Source organism: Loxodonta africana, chromosome 26, assembly GCF_030014295.1.
Source record: "Loxodonta africana isolate mLoxAfr1 chromosome 26, mLoxAfr1.hap2, whole genome shotgun sequence".
Lineage (NCBI taxonomy): Eukaryota > Metazoa > Chordata > Mammalia > Proboscidea > Elephantidae > Loxodonta > Loxodonta africana.
The window spans coordinates 36,949,279-36,972,122 of NC_087367.1; the positions used below are offsets into that span (position 1 = coordinate 36,949,279).

A 22,844-nucleotide genomic window follows, 5' to 3' on the forward strand; every position below is an offset into this window, starting at 1 on the left:
TCATGTGAGTAAGGGTCTTAGAACAGCAGCTGGTACCTGGCTCTCAGTAAATGGTAACTGCTGGTGTGGTCATTGTTGTGTTTGTTATTATTGTCTCTGATGGTTTTCCCCCACGCATCTGTCAGTTTGTCGTACTGTGAGGGCTTGTGTGTTGCTGTGATGCTGGAAGCTATGTCCCGGGTATTCAAAAACCAGCAGGGCCACCCATGGCAGACAGGTTTCAGCAGAGCTTCCAGATTAAGACAGACTAGGAAGAAGGACGCGGGGGTCTACTTCTGAAAAGAATTAGCCAGTAAAAACCTTACGAATAGCAGTGGGACATTGTCTGATATAGTGTCCGAAGATCAGCTCCTCAGGTTGGCTGCAATAATGGGCTCAAGCATGGAAACAATTACAAGGATGGTGCAGGCCAGGGCAGTGTTTCGTTCTGTTGTGCATGGGGTCGCTATGAGTTGGAACCAACTCATCGGCACCTAACAACAAAAACAAAAATAACTGATGGTTTTATTAATGTCCTTTCTGCCCCGTCTTTGAGCCTAGCCATGCCAGCATAAGCTGATCTCAGTGGGCAGCTCCCCTGGGTTGGGTCCTGCTGGATGGGCAGAAGGGGCCAGCAAAACCATTCTCATAGACTTCCGTTCCTGTCACACAGCCTTCAGAAGCTGACTGGGATGACCTGTGGGAGCAGTTTGATGAGCGGCGGTATTTGAACGCCAAAAAGTGGCGTGTTGGTGATGATCCCTATAAGCTGTATGCTTTCAACCAGCGGGAGAGCGAGCGGATCTCCAGCAATCGGGCTGTCCCGGACACTCGCCATTTGAGGTACTTCCTGTTCTTCCCACTCTGTTACCCCAACCGTTTTCTGTACTGAGAGCTATTGTACCCAGTGGCAGTAATTGGGGCAGGCAAGCCACTTGCTGCCAGTTGCACACTAAAGGCATTATGCTATGATAATTGACCCCGTCTGTGCTGCTTATTGCTGTGAGCCATCCCTAAGTCCCCCACTTTCCAGTGAGAGGCTGGAGAAGCAGGGAGGTTTCCTTCACCTGCACCTTGCCTTCCTCACCCATTGGCTGCCCTAGGCGACACTTGCCATGAAATTGTGGAGCACTAAAGATGCGATAGTCAGGGACTGTTTTTTCCTGGCTAATCCCCACAGCCCAGCCTGGCTTCCAAACTAGGGGAACACAGGGTAGGTAGACCCCTGGCAAGCCGACATGGTAATCTTTTCAGTCCCTGGGAGAGACCCTTCCTGTGATAGCCATGCACATTTTGCCATGTGAGAGGAGGAGCCGGGGAGCCTCTGCAGTTGCCATTGGTTTACTGCCTGCTTTTGGAGTCTCCCATTCACACATCCCTGATCTACCATCCCCTTGCTCAGGCTGTACCTGCAGTTGGGTTGTTGAGACCAAGCCTTGTGCTCTGTGGCAGGCTTTATCTCCTAGCAAAATGAGGCTTATTACAACCCTTCCTAGAGTTATACCAGCCCATATGCTTCCCAGTGAGGCCAGTGGCTGTCTGAATAAGGAGGCCAGTATCAGCCCCACCTTCTTGCTCCTGGGCTCCAAGCTGGGAGACCTAGGTATGTCAGTGGCCCATGCGGCTGAGTTTCCTGTCTGCTGCAGGACATTCACTTTGCACTGGCCCCAAATAGAAGACCGGTATGCTTTGGGCAGAGGGTTTTGAAAACAAAAAACCAAATCCATTTTGGTCAAGTCAATTCCAACTCACAACAAAACTGCCCCATAGGGTTTCCAAGGCTGGAATCTTTATGGAAGCAGACAACCACATCTCTCTCCCTTGGAGTGGCTAGCAGGTTTGAACAGCTGACCTTTTGGTTAGCAGCTGAGCACTTAACCACTGTGCCACCAGAGCTCTTTGGAGGGGTTTGAAGGCAGTGTTATATTGAAAGTTGCAGGACTGACATTGGCTTCTTAGCTTTTTATATTTGTTTGGGTATGTGGGTACTCAGATTGCGGTCACTGGGGAGAACTGTCATGACTGCAGAGGCTGATTAATCTGGTGGTAGTTATGCTGGCTATCTTTGAAGGCTGTTGGGATCAGTTTTCCCTGTTAGGTTGGAAAACCCAGAAACCTTGTCTTACACAGCATGTATCCTGTGGAGGGACTCAGCCAGTCCTTGTTAATCACCATCATTCCTAAAAGGAGCTGGAGTCTTGTTTTCCCCATGAATAAAGCAAGGGGAATGGACTGGGTTACTTCTGGATTTTTTCCAACTTTGACTGTCTGTGATTGAACTCTCCTCTCAAATCACCCTTGAGATTTTCCTTAGCAACAGCGCCTGGCAGCTCCAAACAGCCAGGAACCCAGGGGATGGCTATATCTAGAATACTCCTTTCAGCTGGCTTGGAAACTTCTTAAAGTCAGAGTTTGTATTATTCCTGTATAAATTGTCCAGCATTTATCCTGGTCCTCTGCATCTGATAGAATTTTCGGTAATTAGATTATTTTATTTCCTGGAGCACAGGCTACCTCTAAGAAATTGGGGAAGAGGGAAGAGACAGAAGTCTGAGAAGCCCTACTGGGTCTCAAGTGGGTGGTCCCTTGCTTGTCCTGATCCCAGATGCTGAGGCCCTCCAGAGGGACAGTGGGACACCTCCATGCTAGGAAAGGAGCTAGTGTGTCTTGGGGAGAGATGCCTGTGAAGCTGCTCACTGAGCAGGCAGGCACTTGGAATACCCTGAGCAAGACCAGTTTTTGCACTCACCCGATTCTATGACCTGAGATGCAGAAACAAAAGAGTTTTACAAAAGCTGGACATACGTGGTAGTAGCTGATGAAGAAATGAGCCTGTTCCAATATCCAAGTTTACCAGGCCTGATTTTGAGCTCCACTCCTAATCCAGTGTCCCCCATCTGTTACATAAATGTGATCTATTGGGATTGCAGCAAGGAGGGAAGAGAGGACTTAGTCTCTCTTTCAGACGCGCTATGGAGTGACAAAAAGGAAGAGTATATCAACCGTATGTCTGCCTTAGTGTACCAGCCCCTGTCCTGTGGGAGCTAAGATTGTGTTACTGAGAGAGTTTCAGATTTATGGAACCTCATCTCAGTGATCAGGGAGGAGAAAGGACAGGGGATTGAGAATGAGGACAAGTACATGGAACCATCACAGGGGTATGGAGCACCTACTGCATGCAAAGCCCCAGGCTAGCACTGTGAGAAGCCACAATGGGGTCAGCTATCTCCAGGCTAAGTGTGGTCTAGTGCTGACTCTGTGCCCGGCTCACTCTTACAGTGACAAGAGTTCTGAGAGACTGCCAGCAGAGCTCTGTGTTCTCCCCACCAGTGGGTGGTGATCTTTATCTTCAGAAGCTCCCACTTCCAGCCTTTTCTTCTAAGGGAAACTGTGTCCATGAGGTTGAATCCATGTCCATGAGGTTGAATCCATGCCTGTGAGGTGGAAGTCATCAGCTGAGTCCCTTAACCCTTTCAGCCTGTCTGCTTCATCCTGTTGTAATAGTGTCTGGGCCTTGCCTGCCTCAGCTCTGGGCAGCTGTGGCTGCCAGTAACCTATATCTTATAGACCAGGCTTTATCAATCTTGGTACTGTGACAGTTTGGACTGGATAATTCTTTGTTGGGGAGAGGGAGAGGCTGTTCTGTGTGCATTAAAGGATGTTTAACAGAATCTTTGCCCTCTACCCACTAGATTCCACAGCACCTGCCCCCAAGTAACAACTAAAAATGTCTCCAGACATTGCCAAATGTCCCTTGGGGGGCAAAATCACAGTGAGAACCACTGCTGTAGAGTCAGCCCTGCTTTATACCCAAGTCCTCAAGAATGAAACCTAAACATGCAGTACAAGCCCTACCCCAGGAACAGGATAAGGCAAAATCTTCTCCATAAAACAGACTCATCGGGGAGGCAGTACAGCAGAGGGATTAAGGACACAGGCTCTGGGGTCATTTTGCCCTCTTTCCAGTCCTGGCTTTCCTGCTTACTAGCTGAGTGGCCTTGGGCAAGTTGCCTATCTTCTCAGTAACTCAGTTTCTTTTATAAAATAGGGATGACAATAATAATAATAATGATACCTACTTAATTAGATTTTTGTAGGAATTTAATAAAATATGTGTAAATTACCTACATAGCAAACAGTAAAAAAAAAAAAAAATCAGTCATTATTATTAGAGGGTGTGTGGGCAAACTGATACTTCAGGGCCTAAAATAGAAGGGGGAGGTTTCTCCTGAGATAACTGAAGATGCTCAGACAAGAGATGCAGCCACAGCTGAAAACTAAGGAAGCACCAATGCCCCCAAGTACCAGGAAGGGGCATTAAGAAGATCGGTTTTTTGTCAAAGTGGCAATGGGGGCAGGGAAGAACAGAAGTGGGTTTCAAGGTTAGGTTTAATGCTAGAGAAATAGGAGTGAATGAAATCAAACCCCAGTGGGAGTGGAATGTTGATTGTGAAATTGGCCTCAGCGGTTCTAAATCCAGGCGTCCTATAAGAATCACTTTTTTTAAATGCCAATACTCAGATTCCAACTAGCTTAAGTCTGTTTTCCAAGCTCCCCAAGTGATTCTAATGAGCAACCAAAGTTGAAAACCCCTGTTCTGGGTAAGTACCTCTCAAACTTCACACTTTCTAGCAAGGACTTAGAGCAATGGTTCTCAAAGTATGGTTTCCCCGACAAGCAAACAGCTGCATCAGCATCACTTGGATGCTTGTCAAAAATGCAGATTCATACCCCAGAACTACAAAACCAGACCCTCCATGTTTTAAACAACCTTCAAGGTGATCGTGATGCATACTCAAGTTTGAGCTTGCTTTTGTGTACAGACCATGGGTGGATGGGTTAATCCAGCTGGGAGGCCCAGGGTTTGAGTGGAGAATGTTGTTGTTAGGTGCCTTCAAGTTGGTTCCAACACATAGCAACACTATGTAAAATAAAACACTGCCCAGTCCTGCTCCGTCCTCATAATCATTGCTATGCTTGAGCCCATCGTGGCAGCCACTGTGTCAGCCATCTCGTTCGGGGTCTTCTCTTTCACTGACCCTCTATTTTACCAAGCATGATGTCCTTCTCCAGGGACCGGTCCTTTCTGATAACACGTCCAAAGTACTTGAGACAAAATCTCACAATCCTCACTTCTAAGGAGCATTCTGGCTGTATTTCTTCCAAGACAGATTTGTTTTTCTGGCAGTCCATGGTATATTCAATATTCTTCACTAACACCATAATTCAAACGCATCAATTCTTCTTTGGCCTTCTTTATTCATTGTCCAGCTTTCACTAGCATATGAGACGATTGATAATATGGCTTGGCTTGGGCCAGCGGCACCTTAGTCATCAAAGTGACGTCTTTATTTTTTAACATTTTAAAGAAGTTTTTTGCAACAGATTTGACCAAAGCAGTACATCATTTGATTTCTTGATTGCTGCTTCAATGGGCATTGATTGTGGATTGAAGTAAAATCAAATCCTTGACATCTTCAATCTTCATTTATCATGATTTTGCTTATTGGTCCAGTTCTGAGGATTTTTGTTTTCTTCATGTTGAGGCATAATCCATACTGAAGGCTGTAGTCTGATCTTCATCGGTAAGTGCTTCAAGTCCTCACTGTCAGAAAGCAAGGTTGTGTCATCTGCGTATCGAAGGTTGTTAATGAGTCTTCCTTCAATCCTGATGCCATGTTCTTCTTCAAATAGCCCAACTTCTCCAAATATTTACTCAGCATCCAGACTGGTTAAGTATGGTAAAAGGATACAACCCTGACTCACACCTTTCTTGATTTTAAACCACGCATTATCCCTGTTCTGTTTCAACAACTGCCTCTTGGTCTCTGTAGAGTTTCCTTATGAGCACCATTAAGTCTTCTGGAATTCCCATTCTTCACAATGTCATCCATAATTTGTTATGAACTACACAGTTGAATGCCTTTGCATAGCCAATAAATACAAGTAAACATCTTTCTGGTATTCTCAGCTGTCAGCCAAGATCCATCTGACATCAGCATTGATATCCCTTGTTCCACATCCTCTTCTGGATTCTACTTGAATTTCTGACAATTTCCTATTGATGTACTGCTGCAACCACTTTTGAATGATCTTCTACATATTTTTACTTGTGTGTGATATTAATGATATTGTTTGCTAATTCATGCATTCTGTTGGATGACCTTTTTTGGAATGGGCACAAATATGCATCTCTTCCCATTGGTTGGCCAGGTAGCTAGCTGTCTTCCAAATTTCATGGCATAGATGAGTGAGCATATCCAGCATTGCATCTGTTTGTTGAAACATCTCAGTTGGTATTCCACCAATTCCTGCAGCCTTGTTTTTCGACAATGCCTTCAGTACTGCTTGGACTTCTTCCTTCAATACCACCCATTCTTGATCATATGCTACCTCCTGAAATGGTTTAACGTTGACAGATTCTTTCTGGTACAATGCCTCTGTGTATTCCTTCCATCTTTTTTTTTTTTTTCTTATTGTGCTTTAGGTGAAAGTTTTCAGCTAAGTTAGATTCTCATACAAAAATTTTTACACGTATTGTTGTGTAACCCTAGTTACTATCCCTATAATTTGACAGCACACTCCTCCTTTTCACCCCAGATTTCCCGTGTTGATTCATCCAGCTCCTATCCCTTTCTGCATTCTCATCATGCCTCTGGACAGGATTGTTGGCATCTTTGACGCTCTCACGTCCTGTCACCAGGTGATTAAAGCTGTTGCTAGGTATGTTTACTGAGGAGTCCCTTTACTTCTTTTTGGATATGTTGCATTTATTGCTATAAATTGACCTCTGAGCACCCAAAGGTTCTGATAGGAAGTGTTTTCAGTCTCATATGATTCTGTGAATTTCTTTATTCTGTCTTTAATTTCTTCTATAACCCGGTAGTTTTTGAGCAAGGTGTTGTTCGGTTTCCATGTGTTTGATTTTTTTTTTCCTTGCCTTTTCTGTTATTGATTTCTACTTTTTTGGCTTTATGGTCAGAAAAGATGCTTTGTAATATTTTTAAGCTTTGGATTCTCTTAAGGCTTGCTTTATGGCCTAATATGCAGCCTATTCTGGAGAATGTTCCCTGTGCATTGGAAAAGAAAATATACTTTGCTGCTGTTGGATAGAGTGTTCTGTATATGTCTATGAGGTGAAGTTGATTGATTGTGGCATTTAGATCTGTGTGTTTATTGAGCTTCTTCTGGATGTTTTGTTTCACTGAAGTGGTGTGTTGAAGTCTCCTACTATTATTGTGGAGCTGTCTATCTCACTTTTCAGTGCTGTTAGAGTTTGTTTTATGTATTTTGGAGCCTTATCATTTGGTGCGTAAATATTTATTACAATTATATTCTCCTCGTTTATTGACCCTTTAATCATTATACAGTGTCCTTTGTGGTGGATTTTACTTTAAAGTCTGTTTTGCCAGAAATTAATATTGCCACTCCTGCTCTTTTTTTATTTTTGTTCGCTTGATACACTTTTTTCCATCCTTTGAGTTTTAGTTTCTGTCTTTAAGTCTAAGGTGTGTGTCTTGTAGACAGCATATGGATGGATTGAGGGTTTTTTTTTTCCATTCTGCCACTCTCTGTTTATTGGTGCATTTTGTCCATTTACATTCGGTATAATTATTGATAGGTATGAGTTTAGTGGTGTCATTTTTTGTGTGTTGTTGAGTTTCTTTTTCCACTAAATTTTCTGTGCTGAGTTGTTATTCTTTATATTTTGTCTTTCCCTCTTTTTCTTTGCTGTTGCTTTAGTATTTGCTGAGTCTTCATGTTTTTCTTATTTCTTATTCTGAAGTGTAGAATTGTTAGTTTCCTTTGTGGTTACTTTAATATGTACCCCTATTTTTCTAAGTCTTAAACCAGTCTTTGTATTGTCTTGACTTCCTCTACATATGAAAGTCTGTGACTACATTTTTTAGTCCCTTTTTTTTGTTTTAATGTTGTCATCTTTTACATAATGATGCTTCTGTTTCCCTATTATGAGTGTTTTATCTTTGATTTATTTTTGTGATTTCCCTATCTGGTTTGATATCTGGTTGTTCTGTCTTGTGTTCTAGTCTTGGGTTGTTGTCTGATGTTACCGATTTTCTAACCAGAGGACTCTTCAGTACCTCTTGTAACTTTGGCTTGGTTTTTGCAAATTCCCTAAACTTCCGTTTTTCTGGAAATGTCCTAATTTTGCCATCATATTTGAGCAACAATTTTGCTTGGTATATAATTTTTGGCTGGCAATTTTTTTTCCTTCAAGGCTTTATACATGTCATCCCATTGCTTTCTTGCCTGCATGGTTTCTGCTGAGTAGTCTGAGTTTAGTCTTACTGACTCTCCTGTGTAGGTGATTTTTCATTTATCTCTAGTTGCTCTTAAAATTTTCTCTTCTTCTTTGGTTTTGTCAAGTTTGATTATACTTTCTTTTGGGATCCACCTCATGTGGGTTCAATGAGAATCTTGGATAGATATCTTCTCATCTTTTACGATATCAGGGAAGTTTTCTGCCAACAAATCTTCAGCAGTTCTCTCTGTATTTTCTGTTACTCCTCTCACCACCCTGTTCTGGTATTCCAGTCACTCATAGGTTATTCCTTTTGATAGAATCCCACATAATTCTTAGGGTTTATTCCTTTTTTTAAATTCTTTTATCTGATTTTTCCTCAGCTAAGCTGGTGTCACGTGCTTTATCTTCAGTCTCACTAATTCTGACTTCCATTGCCTCAATTCTGCTCCTATGACTTTCTACTGAGTTATCTAGTTCTGAAATTTTATTGATAATCTCTTGGATTTCTGTTTGCTGTCTCTCCAAGGATTTTTGCCATCCATTAAATTGGTCATTATGCTCTTGTATAACCTTCTTTAGTTCTTCTGTTGCTTTGTCTGTGTGTTCCTTCGCTTGGTCTACGTTTTGCCTGATCTCCTTCCTGATGTCTTGAAGCACTCTGTAGATCAATCTTTTTAATTCTACCTCTAGTAATTTCAAGAAATTATTTGTTTTTTGGTCCTTTGTTTTGGTCTCTTGATGAAGCCATCATGATCTGCCTCTTATGTGATTTGATATTGACTGTTGTCACCAAGCCATTAATAAGTTATTATATTTGTTTATGTTTGCTTACTGTATCCTAGCTTCTTGTTTTATTTTCTTTTGATATGCCCAAATAGGCTGGTCATGTGAGCTACTTTGATTGTTGGCATCTTTGACGCTCTCACGCCCTGTCACCAGGTGATTAAAGCTGTTGCTAGGTATGTTTACTGAGGAGTCCCTTTACTTTTCTTGTGTGGATGCACCTCAAGTGTCCAGTTCATCAGTCATCATGTATGTGGTGAAGGGTCCTAGATATGCAGGGGTGATTGGAGTAGGCACAGGTACCTGGCTGCAGTAGGGGGTCATGTGCTGAGCTAGGCAGGGTGCTGCCGGCTGCCCCAGATTGTCTGGGTAGAAGACGTGTCCCTGATCCCAGAGTGCATAGGTGGGCAGGCTTTGCAGCCGAACTATGAGGACCAAGTGCTGTTGGCTGTAAGGACTGGGAGGCACTACTTATTCTTGGACCCCTGTCATGCATGGCTAGGTGGAGTGGATGGAACCACCAGTCCTCAGGTCCCTGGTGTGGGTAGGTGAGGACCCTGCCTAATGGACAGGGCAGTGTCGATTGTCACAAATCTGCCACTCCCCCTTATAGTTAACGAAGTTGAAAATAGGCTTCTGGTATATACTCTGTTGTACTGTGCAAATGAGGGCGTACGCTGTTGCAATGGGCCCACACAGGTCTATGTAGGTGTGAAAGGCATTCAAAGTCCATAGACCTCTTATGCCTGTGCCTAGGCAAAGGGGCCATGCCTGCCCTGAGTTTCTGACTTAGAAGAGCTGGCAGATTACTTTTTCTTGTTTGTTAATTTGTTTCCTGTCCAAAGCCAGGAGAATGGCTCAGGGTATGTGATGGGTCCTTCTTCCAGCCCACGGGGTGCAGCAATTGCTGAAGCAGGACTGGGACCCGGAGCAGAGCAGGGAGGAAACAGGTAAATGGGACAGAGGTACTTCCCAAGTGGGGGGAATGTTTTTTTTTTTTTTTTTTTTTAATCCATGCAGTAGGTTAGATGCTTATACTTACCTTTCACTGATTCAGTGCCACTTCTCCCTGGTTACAGAGGTTTGAGTAGACCCTTCATTGTTTGGTTTCTCCCAATGTGGAAAATGCATCCTGAGTGCTACTGCTTTCTTCAGCCCACATGTGCCAGCTGATCCAGGCTGCAGGGTGCCAGCTAGATCAGGTCTGGCAAATCCTCACTGCTTCTGAACTGTCTCTCCCTCTCTCTGCAGCTCAGTCCAACTCCTCAACTTTGTCTTTGATGTTCAGGGCTCCTAGATTGTCATATATAATCAATTCACTTGTTTTTTCAGGTCTTTGTTGTAAGAAGAACCACAAGAAATATCTGACTACTCCACCATCTTGACCCTGCCTCACTTTCCATCTTCTTTTGATGGTTCCTGCGTCATCTAATGTTTTCTTCCTAAAATCTTTCAATATTGCTACTTGAGGTTTGAATTTTTTCTTCAGTTCTTTCAGCTTGAGAAATGCTGAGCATGTTCTTCCCTTTAGATTTTCTATCTCCAGGTCTTTGTACATTTCATTACAATGCTTCGTCTTTTCGAGCTGCCCTTTGAAAACTTCTGTTTCACTCTTTTACTTCATTTCTTCCTTTTGCTTTAGCTACTTGATGTTCAAGAGCAAGTTTCAGAGTATCTTCTGACATCCGTTTTAGCCTTTTCTTCCTTTCCTGTCTTTTTAATAACCTCTTGCTTCCTTCGTGTATGATATCCTTGATGTCATTCCACAGCTCCTCTGGTCTAGGTCATTAATGTTCAATGAGTCAAATGTATTCTTGAGATGATCTCTAAATTCAGATGGGATATTTTCAAGGTCGCACTTTGGCTCTCTCGGACTTGCTCTAATTTTCTTCAGTTTCAACTTGAACTTGCTTATGAGCAATTGATGGTCTGTTCCACAGTTGGCCCCGACCTTATGCTGACTGATGATATTGAACTTTTCTATCATGTCTTTCCACAGATGTAGTTGATTTTATTCCTGTGTATTCCATCCAGTGAGGATCACGTGTGAGGTTCACGTGTATATAAAAAAAAAAAAGTGTATAGTCACCATTAATTTTGGTGAAAAAAGGTATTTGCAATGAAGTAGCTGTTGGCCTTGCAAAATTCTATCATACCATCTCTGGTGTTGTTTCCATCACCAAGGCCATATTTTCCAAATACTGGTCCTTCCTCACATCCAGCTTTCACATTCCAATCACCAGTAATTTTCAATGCATCTTGATTGCATGTTTGATCACTTTCATTTCTATAGTCTACAATTAAGTAGAGAATAGAGGCATGGAATAAGGCGACCCACATGCTGCCTTCTTTCTCTGTGCATCAGTTCTAAGTGACTTCTTTTTCAGGACCTGTGGAGACTTTGGCTTCTGTGATTCCTTCATGCCCCTTCCTCTCCTCCCAATTCCTTCAACTATAGAACCCATGCCCTGCCATCTTCCTTGGGAACCCATACTGAGGACTCCATGACCCCATGATCATTTCCTCATACTGGACTCCTAGTTCCTTTGTAGGGGCTCAAATCCACTGACAAAGGCTTTGTCCACACTGGTCTACCTCTGAGTTCCCAACATGCCTTGCAAATAAATTTCTGCTAGTTATGACACAAATTGCCCTCTAGGGTAACACTTTGACAGCATCTAGTACAGTGTCTGGTGGGTGATAGAAATTCAATATATGTGTGCTGAAAAATGAAAGAGAGAGGAAAGCCAGAAAAAACTGATCACTCTCACCCATCTGCTTTATGTGTGGAGAGGGAGGGAGAAGCCAAAAGAAACCCCCTTCTCGTTATCCTTTGATCTTCAGGGACCTCATGTGAAGGATTGGGAGAGCAGACTCAGAGAGAGTTAAAAGAACTTTTGAAAAGAAAACAGTGGCAAAACAGCATATGGGAGGAATCTGAGCTTATTAGATTTGCTTCCAATTTTCTTACACAGTAATTGGATTCTGATTTATAGGATGCATTTGGACAGCACCTGAACCAAAGAACTATTAGCTAAGCATTAGAACGAGTGCTGCTGAGAAGGTGGGTGTGGGGTGAATTGCTTAGGAATTCAAAGATGTGGTATGACTGGGGGAGACAGCAGATGGGGTGAGGAGAGATGAGAAGTTTTCGTCCAGCAGGCAGCTGTGCTGGTTGAATAGCAGAATGTATTGGCTACTATGTTGGAAAAGAAGCCCTAGGGAGTCTAGGGGTTAATTTCCCTATGTAGAAGAGTGCAGATTAACCATTTTTCTCTTGGTCCTTGACCCCTTGAAGGCTGTGGTGTTTTGTGGGAGGCAGTCCAGTTTACTGGAGTGTGTGATAATGGAGGTGAGGAGTGGGTGAAGATAAGACTGCTCCAGGCTTTGAACTCCTCTTTCCTAGGGTTTCTGGAGTCCATGGGGGTGGGCAGTGAGTGATGCCACATCAAGTATGGTTTAGAAAGTGAGTTTCTACAGTTTCAAGCGGATCCCCTACTCATTCTCACTTTGAGGGTTACAAACTTCCCACCTCCACTCACCTCTTAAATAAGGTTTAGCCTGATTGTTAGAATGAAGCTGAAACTTACTGTTGTCTTTGCTGTAGCTCTGTGTCCTCATCCTCAATTCAGGCCACATGAGACGAGTGGGAACAAGGTAACCAGCAACAGCCTTCAGCTTGTCACTGCTCCTTTCTTGGCTTCACATAAAATAATGGTGGCTGTTGAACTAGGTAACCTCAAAGCTTTTTCATTTCATGAGTCCTCATGCAATTACAGATGAGTTTGCTCTTCCATGGTTGGTGTTCTTATTCCAGACATAAACACATGAGATCTTCCACCCCGACCCCAACCTGATGCTTCCAGGAATCAGGAAGCCCACAAGTCCTGACTTTTTCCCCTAAGGTCCACATTTCTGCTAACATTGCCTATACTTTTATAATTTCCAAGGCATTGTCTAGGTCCTGTGGGGTCACAAGGGATGAATAAGATATAGCTGCAATGATATCAAAAGTGTCCCTGAGTGTCATAAGTGTTTCTGATCTGCTGCTAACCTTAAAGCTGATGGTTTGAACCCATGCGTTGGAGCTGTGGAAGAAGGGCTTGAGGATCTGCTTTCATAAAGATTACAGCCAAGAAAACCCTACAGAGCAGTTCTATTCTGTAACACATGGGGTAGCCATGAGTTGGAATCAACTCAATGGCAAAGGGTTTGGCTTTATTGCTTGTTTGTTTTTGTGATGATAACAGAGCATGGAGTTAAAAAACCAAAAAAACAAACCCATTGCTGTAGAGTTGGTTCTGACTCATAGCGACCCTCTAGGACAGAAGAGAACTGCCCCACAGGATTTGAACTGCTGACCTTTTGGTTGGCAGCCATGTTCTTAACCCCTATGCCACCAGGGTTTCCGTGGTGTGCCATAAATAACTATTTCAATAGATGGGAGAGACAAATTCTAACTAGGGTGAATCTGAGATTTCCTAGAGGAACTCCGCTGTTTATAAATCATTGACTGGTCCAATATATAGTTCTCGTTCTCCGGTTGCCACATCCCACCACTGTTGCTACATTCTGGTAACAACAACTGGACTTACCCTCATCCAAGTAACACATAAACTGCTGAACAAGAAGCCATGGAATGGAGGCATACCCCTAGAGAAGGGGAAATATTTTGATAACATGAGTGTATATTTTTGCTGTTGCCTAGCAGTGCTTATTATGGAGTTGCTTTGACTGCAGAGGAGCAGGTGGCATGGTAGACTCGGGCTACAACCTGGGACTAGAGGGAATTGGAGCTGCAGAAGCCTCATTATGAAACAGGCTGCTCAGCCATATCTTGAACAGAACCTGTGCCATTTTTCCTTTCCCTAGCCTGTCTCTGTCGCCAAGTGTGATTTTGCTGTTAACTCCCCTAAAAGTTAAATGTTAACTAATGTTTCCCCTAGGACCTTGAAAAACAAGTAATATCAATCTAAGCCTGTCAAACAGGATGAAGGATGGTGCCAGCCACCCCCTGGGCCGATAGGATAATGGCAAGAAAAAAATCAACATGTTTGAAATATGACCACTGAAACCAAGCAGAAAGAGAATGGACATTCCACAAGTTCCTAAAACCCATGTGCCCCTTTCCCTATAAAACTCCAACTGGACTGCAGTTTCTCAAGTCAGACAGCTTTAGGAGGAGATCATTCCCCTCTGTCTCCATAAACCGGTATATATAATAAAGCTCTTGTTACCCACTTCACCCCATCTCAAGAATTGGCTGTTTGCAGCAGGCAGCTCTAACTCACGAAATTGCAGTAACAATTAAGCCACCTCTTTCTGCCAGCCTGGCTCTGATTGTTCCCCTCAGCATATTCCTCAGGGCTTTGTCCTGTGTGTGTTAAATGATCTGAGCAGTGGGGCACCTGGAGGGAAAATTCTACACTTCAGTATATCTCACCAGCAAGACAATTTTCCTTTGCTCCTTTTTGACCTGGGAAATGAAGGGGCAGTGGTCCAGCCTCTGATCATATTTCTCCTTCCTTGTATTTACTCAGCTGGAATGGCTGCCAAAGATCATCATCATTTCTCTCCTTTTACTCGTCACTTAGCAGTAATAGGATAAAAATCTTTATGGCTGGAACAACTGAGCATAAAAAAATGTTCATATTCCCTCTGAGTCAAAGCTATTCCACTAGCTAAGCACAGAGTTACAGATTCCACACCAAGGCAGAGGGAAGGGGACAGGGAAACCCACCACAGACACTTATCTTTTACAAACTATCCCCATCTGCTACATTCTGGTACCTCTTGAGCACCATTTTTCAATACAGGAGTTTGTGAGCCTGTTGACAGAGGCTCTGGGCACGCTTCACTCCAGAGTGTTGCAGAGTTCCAAGCAGCTTTGGGGGAGGAAGCTAATGTCTGTCTAGTGCCACTAGATAGAAGAGGAGTTTATGAGCATCCTGGCAATGGCTCTGCAGGATAACTGTGCTAGCTGCCTGCAGGGTCCTGGCCAGCTGTTTGCAGAACCACCTACAGGCCTTTGAGGCTGGGTTCTCACCCGGGTGAGAGGGGAATAAAGGCCACAGAGGCTGACATAGCTGGTGCCTTTAGGTCAGGATTCCCTTCCATTCTTGGTGCCCCCTCCTGCCCCTCTCCACAGCTACCAGCTCTTTTGAGCTTTGAGAAGCAAATGGGCAACTCCTCAGCCTTCAAAAGGGCACCATTTGCCATGAAGCCTGCTGGTGAGAATTCGTTTGGACTGTTGAATAGGCAAATTTGTAACAGACATCTTGCTTTGATGTTAAGGTTTCTCTTATCAAGGAAAACAAATATTAGCCATATAAAGCCTGACCCAAACTGCAAAAGCCTGCCAGAAACTGCTTTTTAGCAATGTAAATTTGTCTTAGCCAGCTAGAAAAGAACAGTAGTCAAACAATTACTTCCTAATTTAAATCTCGAAAAGTCCCACGGATCCAGCGAGAGGAGAGCCAAATTTTTACCAGCCAGGCCAGAAGTAACCTGATATCCTAGTGGATCTCAGTAAAAGGAAAAGGCAGGGTTCAATCAGTCACGTTAATATTAGCCAATGGCTGGTGTTCTATATTTCTCATCCTCTTTTCTTTACTTAGCTTCTTAGAGCCATTTGCTTTTTCTGGAATCAAAATGACCCCCTGAGACAGAACCCCCACCGCGATGTATTCTTTACTAGGCTTCCTCCTACAGTGTTGTATTGCAAAATCATTTCCTTTGCTGGGCTCCCCCACCTCAGCTTTGCATATGAATCCTGCTTTTGCCTGGAGGTTATATGTAAACCCCATTGCTCCTACACAGTAAGATTAAGAATGTTGCTGACATAACTCCCTACTCGTAAACCCCTTTACAAGTAATTTACCTGCCCACCCTTGGTGAGCAGACTTGGCAGCAGTAGCATCGACTGACTCCATTTCCTTGTACAACGAAATAAAGGGGGCTTTCTTGTTCTCCCACCTTAGTCTCTCATTTATTGGCCAATAAGAGTCATGCCGAGTTAGAACATGGGATTTCTACCCAGTAACATTCCTATAAAAAAAAAACAAAACAAAACCAGTTGTCATTGAGTCAGTTCTGACTCATATAGAATAACTGCTCAGAATAAACCTTATGTTCAAATTTTGGTGAGTTCTGATATTTTCAACAGGACAAACTGCCTTAGTCTCACACCTAGTTTTCTAGTTAATTTCTACCAACTTTGACTTTAGATTTGCATCTCTTTTATTCATTCATTCACTCAGCACATTTACTGAGCACTTACCATGTGCCAAGCTCTGTGCTGGGAATTGGTCTCCCTCCCCAACCCCCACCCCCACAAGCCCCAGGACCTCATTCATGGTCTAGTGAGAGAGATGGACATGGGACAGATTCCTGTTGCTCAAATGTGGATTAAGCCAAGGCCATATCTTCAATTCTCCTGTTAATTCACAGACTTCCTCCCCTCAATTTCTAAGCACACACCTCTTTCCCTGTTCCTGGCTTTGGTGCAGCTATTTCTCTCTTGGCTAAGTAGCAAACCACAGGAGTTAGGAGCTGTCCTGTGAAAAACACAAAAACACATTATGCTGGCCTACAAAGGAGAAAGGATTTACACATGGATGGAGGACAGAGACTTCTTGAAGGAGTTGCATGCATTTAGGGTGGAATGGGGGGAGGCAGGTAGGATTTTTGCAGATGCTGGGCATTCCCAGTTGAGGGAAGAGCATAAGAAAAGATGAGGAAGTGGAAGAGCCACTGTCTTTTGTAGGAGGCGTTCTGGTTTGCTTAGAGTGTGAGATAATGGAGGGGAGAAGTGGGGAGAGGAGTAATTCTGGAAGGGAAGCTTGGTATGTTGAATTCAGGGTAAGAAGCTTAGAGTTAACTCAGTAAACAATGGGGTGTTTTCACATCCATACTGCTATTGCCTTATTGAAACTGGACCAATGGGTCCATGCCCAGTGTGCAAGAAGCCAAACTCTCAGAAGCTGGTTTTGAGAGGAAGAGTTTATTTTGCAGGCTAGCAAGCGGGAACTCAGAGGTATCAGCCTCAGATTGAGTTCCCTGATCTGCGTGAGCAAGATACAATTTATACTTATACATATTCGTTTAGAGGTGGAGGGAAATGGTAGGCAGGATCAGAGGTTTTACCTATGCATAGTTTCTACTGGTCATTTATTATTAGGTGGGGCTAAGATTCAGCACAGAAGTGGCTGATGGACCAGGTGCTTTTGAATGGGCTCAACTATTGTCGATGATGCATTTCTGGTAATTTTGGTTCCTTGGCATGAGTCTTTTGGTTCCTCGACATAACTTCTCTTGCATTATAGAGCATGCATGGCAGCCCAGGGTCATTTGTTGGTCGTCGTGGTCTGTTCTGCTCATGTCAGGCTGCTCTGAGCCAGTTAGATCAGGGCTCTCCGGAGGGTCTGAAAAACAACTTAAAGGAAGTGAATAACATGGTGGGGAGGTGACTGGGAATGGCCTGACACCTGGTGGAGTACTAATTAACTAGGCGTCTCCAGCCTCCAGAGTCCCCTAACATTATCATCACAGCAACCCTGGGAGAGGCCATAAGCAACACATCCCTGGCCAGCACCCTATGGGAGCTCCTACTGGGACCCAGCAAAACTGTGCCAGGCTGCATGGTGCACCCTCCCCCAAGAGAAGGGTGGGCAACAACACAAAACCAGTCTCAGTCTAGTCTGCACAGCCATAGAGACACGAAATTGGTGAAAGTGAAAGAAGAAGCTTTATTTGGCTGGCGAAGCAAAGGAGTACACTGGGACTTAAGTCGTCAAGATGGCTCCCTGAAAAATGGCTGAAACAGTATTTATTAGGGGAAAGTTCCCAGCAGAAAGGAGCAAGGTCATTGATTGGTCTGGCTCAAGAAAGATGTCCCCAGGGTGGTTTTGTCATCTGCACTTGCTCAGTCCAAAAGGGGTGTCTCTCCAACTGGATCTTAGGCTCAGACCCTTTGTTTCTGAAAGTCTTTCCTCAATCTTGGGCCACTAAAGTTTGGTTCTACCCTGTGGGAGAAAAGTTCTAGGGTCACCCAGAGGATGAAGTTGATGGTTCTGCATGTCAGGTGGGCCGGATTTGATCTTAACTGGTTCTGTAGCCTGCAGACCCCAGCCTCCTGTTTTTCTTATCTTAGGCAGGAAGTTGGCCTATTGCCTAAAAAACCTCTGGAGAAACCAGTTAGAACGGGAGGTGGCTTATGCTACTCTACTTACAAGTTGGGGGTTTGGTAATAGTCCCTGGAGGCTGTCGGCCTCACTGGGAGAAAAGGAGCTAATGGAAACCTGAAAAAGGAGTCTGACTCCTTTATTCTCAAACAAATTTCTGGGGTTCAGAACAGATCGGTAGTTCTGGACTGAAGAGACTTGGTCAGAAGAGCAAGACTAGCAGATTAACCATATACCTACATGAGTAAAATCAGAGAGGTTAAGAAATTTGTTCAAGGACACACAGCTAGTCAATTCTATGGCTGAAATTCAAAATCGGGTTTTCAGCTTGTAGGCCCATATATTTTTTCATTCTATCACAAACGTAAAACCTCTCTGATGTCCAAGTTGAATAAGTGTGTGTGTATATCTATGCTTTTAGAGCAAGGTGAAGATATGATCCGTGAGGATTCTGGGTTTCCCAATCAAGACAGTTTGGTGATTACATTTTAGCCTCACCTTGAAGTACTAGCATATTTCAATTAGTTAATGGAATCAATAGTGTCACCTGGTGTTCTATCACCGAGGCCAAATCCTAGCGGGCAGGTAACCCAAAAGGAGCCTTGTGTGGCTTTAAAAGGTACTAAGTGGCCTTTGTTCTGGAGGCAGATTTCCCTTTGCTCCCTCGTTTGCCTCTTTTACTACACATTGCCTGAGGAGGCTCTCAGTGGAAAGAGATATAGAAATACGTGCAGTTCCCAGACTGGGAAAATGATTTGGAGTTAAATATCTGCCAAGTGAAATTCATTCTACATATTATTGAGTGTCAGGGTATTAAGGATAGATCAGTAACAAAGCAGTTTAAAAGCTTTGCTTGCATGGAACTTACATTCTCAAAGTGAATAAATCCCACAGGTGGATAATTAGGAACTACCTCACTACCCTCTACAGGCCAAGTGTACATCCCCACCTATGGACCACTCCTCAGGGGAGAATGTTTCTTTATTTAGCTAGCCTTAACAATTAGCCCTGACCCATTGATTGGGTTCAGGGTTTCAGTAACACCAAGAAGGTGGTATCATTTCTCTCTTTCTAAATTATCTTTCTTTAAATTTGGTTTTCTGTTGTGAATTTTTAAAGAACAGGGGAAGAGAGCTGAAGAGAAAGCCCTGGATTTGTACTCTGCATTTTGGGGGTGTTTTCTTTAGTGTTGTAGGAGCACCAGAGGGGTGGAGTTGCTAAGAGAAGATGGCATTATGGAGTTTGTGGCTCTTGCATATATCATGAGCTGTATTAACTTCTTAAAGGAACTCTGGTGAAGCAATGGTTAAGCTCTTGGCTGGCTGCTAACTGAAAGGTTGGAGGTTCAAACCCACCCAGTGGCTCCATGGGAGAAAAGGCCTGGCGATCTGCTGCCATAAGCATTACAGCCTAGGAAACTTTATGAGGCAATTCTACTCTGTCACATGGAGTCCCTATGAATCAGAATTGATTCCACAGCACACAACAACAATATTAAATTCCTAGAGTTCAGTGGCTTTTAAATTCTGCCTGAAAGGTCAAAATCTGCCCCAGACCAGAATCTCTCTTCATCTTTTCTTAAGTAAATTTTTTATTGATATGTGTATATATAACATCCATGCAGAAAAGTGCACACTTCGTAAGTGCACAGCCTGAGGAATTTTTCCAGAGAACACACCTATGTTCTTAGACAAGCACCTAGATCAAGAAAAAGAATATTGTCAGTTTCCCAGAAGCTGCCCTTGTGCCTGTGCCTAGTCAGTGCCACCCATGATGAACACTGGCTTGACTTCAAACACTGTAAGTTAATTTTGCCTGTTTATAAACTTTGTGTAAGTTGAATCACACAATATATAATCTTATAAGTCTGGCTTCCCTCAAAATTACGTGTACGAAATTCATCCACATTTTTGCAAGACATAGTTTGTTCACTCTCATTCCCATGTGGTATTCCCTTTTGTAAATATAATTTGTATATTTATTGATTGACACAATAGCTGCAACAATGGTCTTTACAGTACCAACAATCGTGAGGATGGTGAAGGACTGGACAGTGTTTCATTCTGTTGTACATGGAGTCACCATGAGTTGGAGCCAACTTAATGGTAGCTAACAACAAAATCTTTATCCTAATACTAATGCTAGTATGGGGTTTTTCCAGTTTGGTGCTATTGTGAATAGAGCTGTTATAAATAATCTTATACTTGTCTTTTGGTGAACATATATAACTGTAGGTGTTTCTGGGTATTTCCCTAGGAGCTTTTGTAGATACTGTCAAACATTTAATAAAGTGGTTGTAGCAGTTGCACTCCCACCAGCAGTGTATGTGATTTCCAGTTTCTCCAAATCTTCATCATTAATCATTTGGTATTGTCTTTTTCTGGACCCTGGTGGTGCAGTGGTTAAGAACTCAGGCTGCTAACCAAAAGGTTGGCAGTTTGAATCCACCAGCCACTTCTTGGAAACCCTATGGGGCAGTTCTACTCTGTCCTATAGGGCCACTCTGAGTTGGAATCGATAACAACAGGTATGTAATGGGTATTGTCTTTTTCATTTTAGCCTTTCTAGTGGCTAGCTAGCAGTATCTATCTTAATGTCATTTAAATTTGCCTTTGCCTGTTGATCAGTGAAGTTAAGCACCCTTCCAAAAGTAGGTTGGACATTTGAATAGCCTCTTTTGTGAAGTGCCTGATCAAGTTTTGCCCCTTCTCGTTTCATCTTTTTATGCCATCCACCCAAGTACCAAGCACAAAGCCTGGCTCTTAGTTCATCTTCAACAACCTGCTTCTCTTTTGATTATTTTTTGGCATTCTGACCCACGTCTTTAGGCAGCATAATAAGTGGAAGACCTGGGTTCTGTCTAAGATATTCCCCAAACTTTTCAACAATCTGGGTGTCATTTCCTCACATGTAAGCTGAGAGAGGTAGACTAGAGACTGTTAAGATCACTTCTAGATCTGCTGGTTTGAAAATACTTCTGCCAATAAGAACATGCAGGAACTGGCTTAGGAACTGAATCAGATTGGAAGCTATTTCCAGAAACATGACATGCTCTGGCTCAGCAGCATCTCCCCTCCCCCAAGGCCTGGGATTAAATTTTCCTCTCACACGCTTCCCTTCCTAACAGAACCCCAGGGCCCTGCAGAGCCATTAGTCCTGTCCTTTTTTTATTACCACCTTACCCATTTCCTTGTGTGGAGCTGCCCCACCCCCTCATGTCTTCCACCACAGTGTAGGTCACCAGAGCCCCTCCCAGGTTGAGATACTAATGCAAACTAGTTTGACACCATCTTCACCTATCTGAAAGCCCCAGGATATCTTACACACAACAACAGAGCTGTTTGTTCCCAATGTTGGCACATGATGTGGATGGCAGCTTTACTGCAAACAATGGTGAACTGCCCACATTTTTTCAGTCTAGAATAAGGAGCTGGAGCATATGGACGTTTTCCCGTTAAAACCCAGAACACTGTCATGTTCAGTTAGCATTTCCCCGTCACTTCAGAGAATGATTGTCTTGGTGTGATGTAATGCACGTGCTTTTGCTGCCAGGCAGGATCAAGGCTAGCCATGGTTTGAATTCCTGAGGAGGCTCAGGGCTGGGACCAGGGCACCTGCAGCAGTTCCTAAATAAAAGGACGGGAATTGCATAAGTCTTTAGAATAAGAATAATCACACCTTAGATGCCTTGGGAAGTAAGCCTGGCCATCTGCTTCCAAAAGGTCACAGGCAAGAGACGGGGCCAATATGGCTAACTAGGCAGAAGCTACCTCGGATCCCTCTTGAATCAAAGACTCAGAAAAACAAGTGAATCGATCACATACATGACAATCTATGAACCCTGACTATCAAACACAGATCTAAAGAGTTGACATGAGTGACAGAGACTGAGAACGAGCAACCACGGAGAAGCAACGACTGCTTTCAGAGCCTGGAGCAAGGGTCCCAGTCAGGAAACCTCGGCGTTGGGCTTTGGACTGGGCACAGGGGAGCTGAGCACGGCATCCTGAGATGGCACAAACACGGGATGCAGCCCTAGCCCCCAGAAGTGACCTTGGGGGAAGCCCAGCCAGTGCACGCAGGCAGCGCAGCAACGCGGCTGACAGGAGGAGAAGTCACTGGGAGGCAGCAACCGGTTTTGGAGCCTGGAGTATGGCATCCCAGCCGGGGAACCTTGGCGCTGGGCTTTGGACTGGGAGCGGAGGAACTGACCATGGCTTCTGAGACAGCACAAGCACAGGATGTAGGCCTGACCTTCAGGGGAAGTCTCGACCTAGCCAACGCACACAGGCTACACACCCCTTGGGAATCTCAGATAAAAAGTCATCGCCAAGCAAGATAAGTAACTTTGTCTATATTCCGGTATGCTACTGTCTCCTATCTATCTGATCCCTCCTCTCCACATCCCAGGTGGCTTCATTAACATTGGAATTTCCTGAGCCAGAGCGTGAAGTGCTCTGTGGTTTTTTTGCATTTTTTTTTGGGGGGGGGGTCTTTTCCTAACCCATTCTCCTGGCCTGAGAGCAGCAGCTACAAAAAACCCAGGGACAAAAAATCCTTCCCTGACATCCCAAAATTGAACTAAAAATAAAGAACCAGCTCCAGCCAAGCATATGAGATCCACAGTCTTGGGC

At 43.7% G+C, this 22,844-nt stretch overlaps 1 protein-coding gene across 2 annotated transcripts in view; it reads left to right on the top strand.

Moving 5' to 3' along the window:
* Positions 1 to 22,844, top strand: part of GALNT14 (polypeptide N-acetylgalactosaminyltransferase 14) — a 499,360-nt gene that overhangs the window by 298,996 nt on the left and 177,520 nt on the right. For both annotated transcript variants that reach the window (XM_064277243.1, XM_064277244.1), the window contains exon 2: positions 653 to 822. In XM_064277243.1, coding sequence (XP_064133313.1) covers positions 653 to 822 — 170 coding nt within the window. The remainder of the gene's footprint in view (positions 1 to 652; positions 823 to 22,844) is intronic.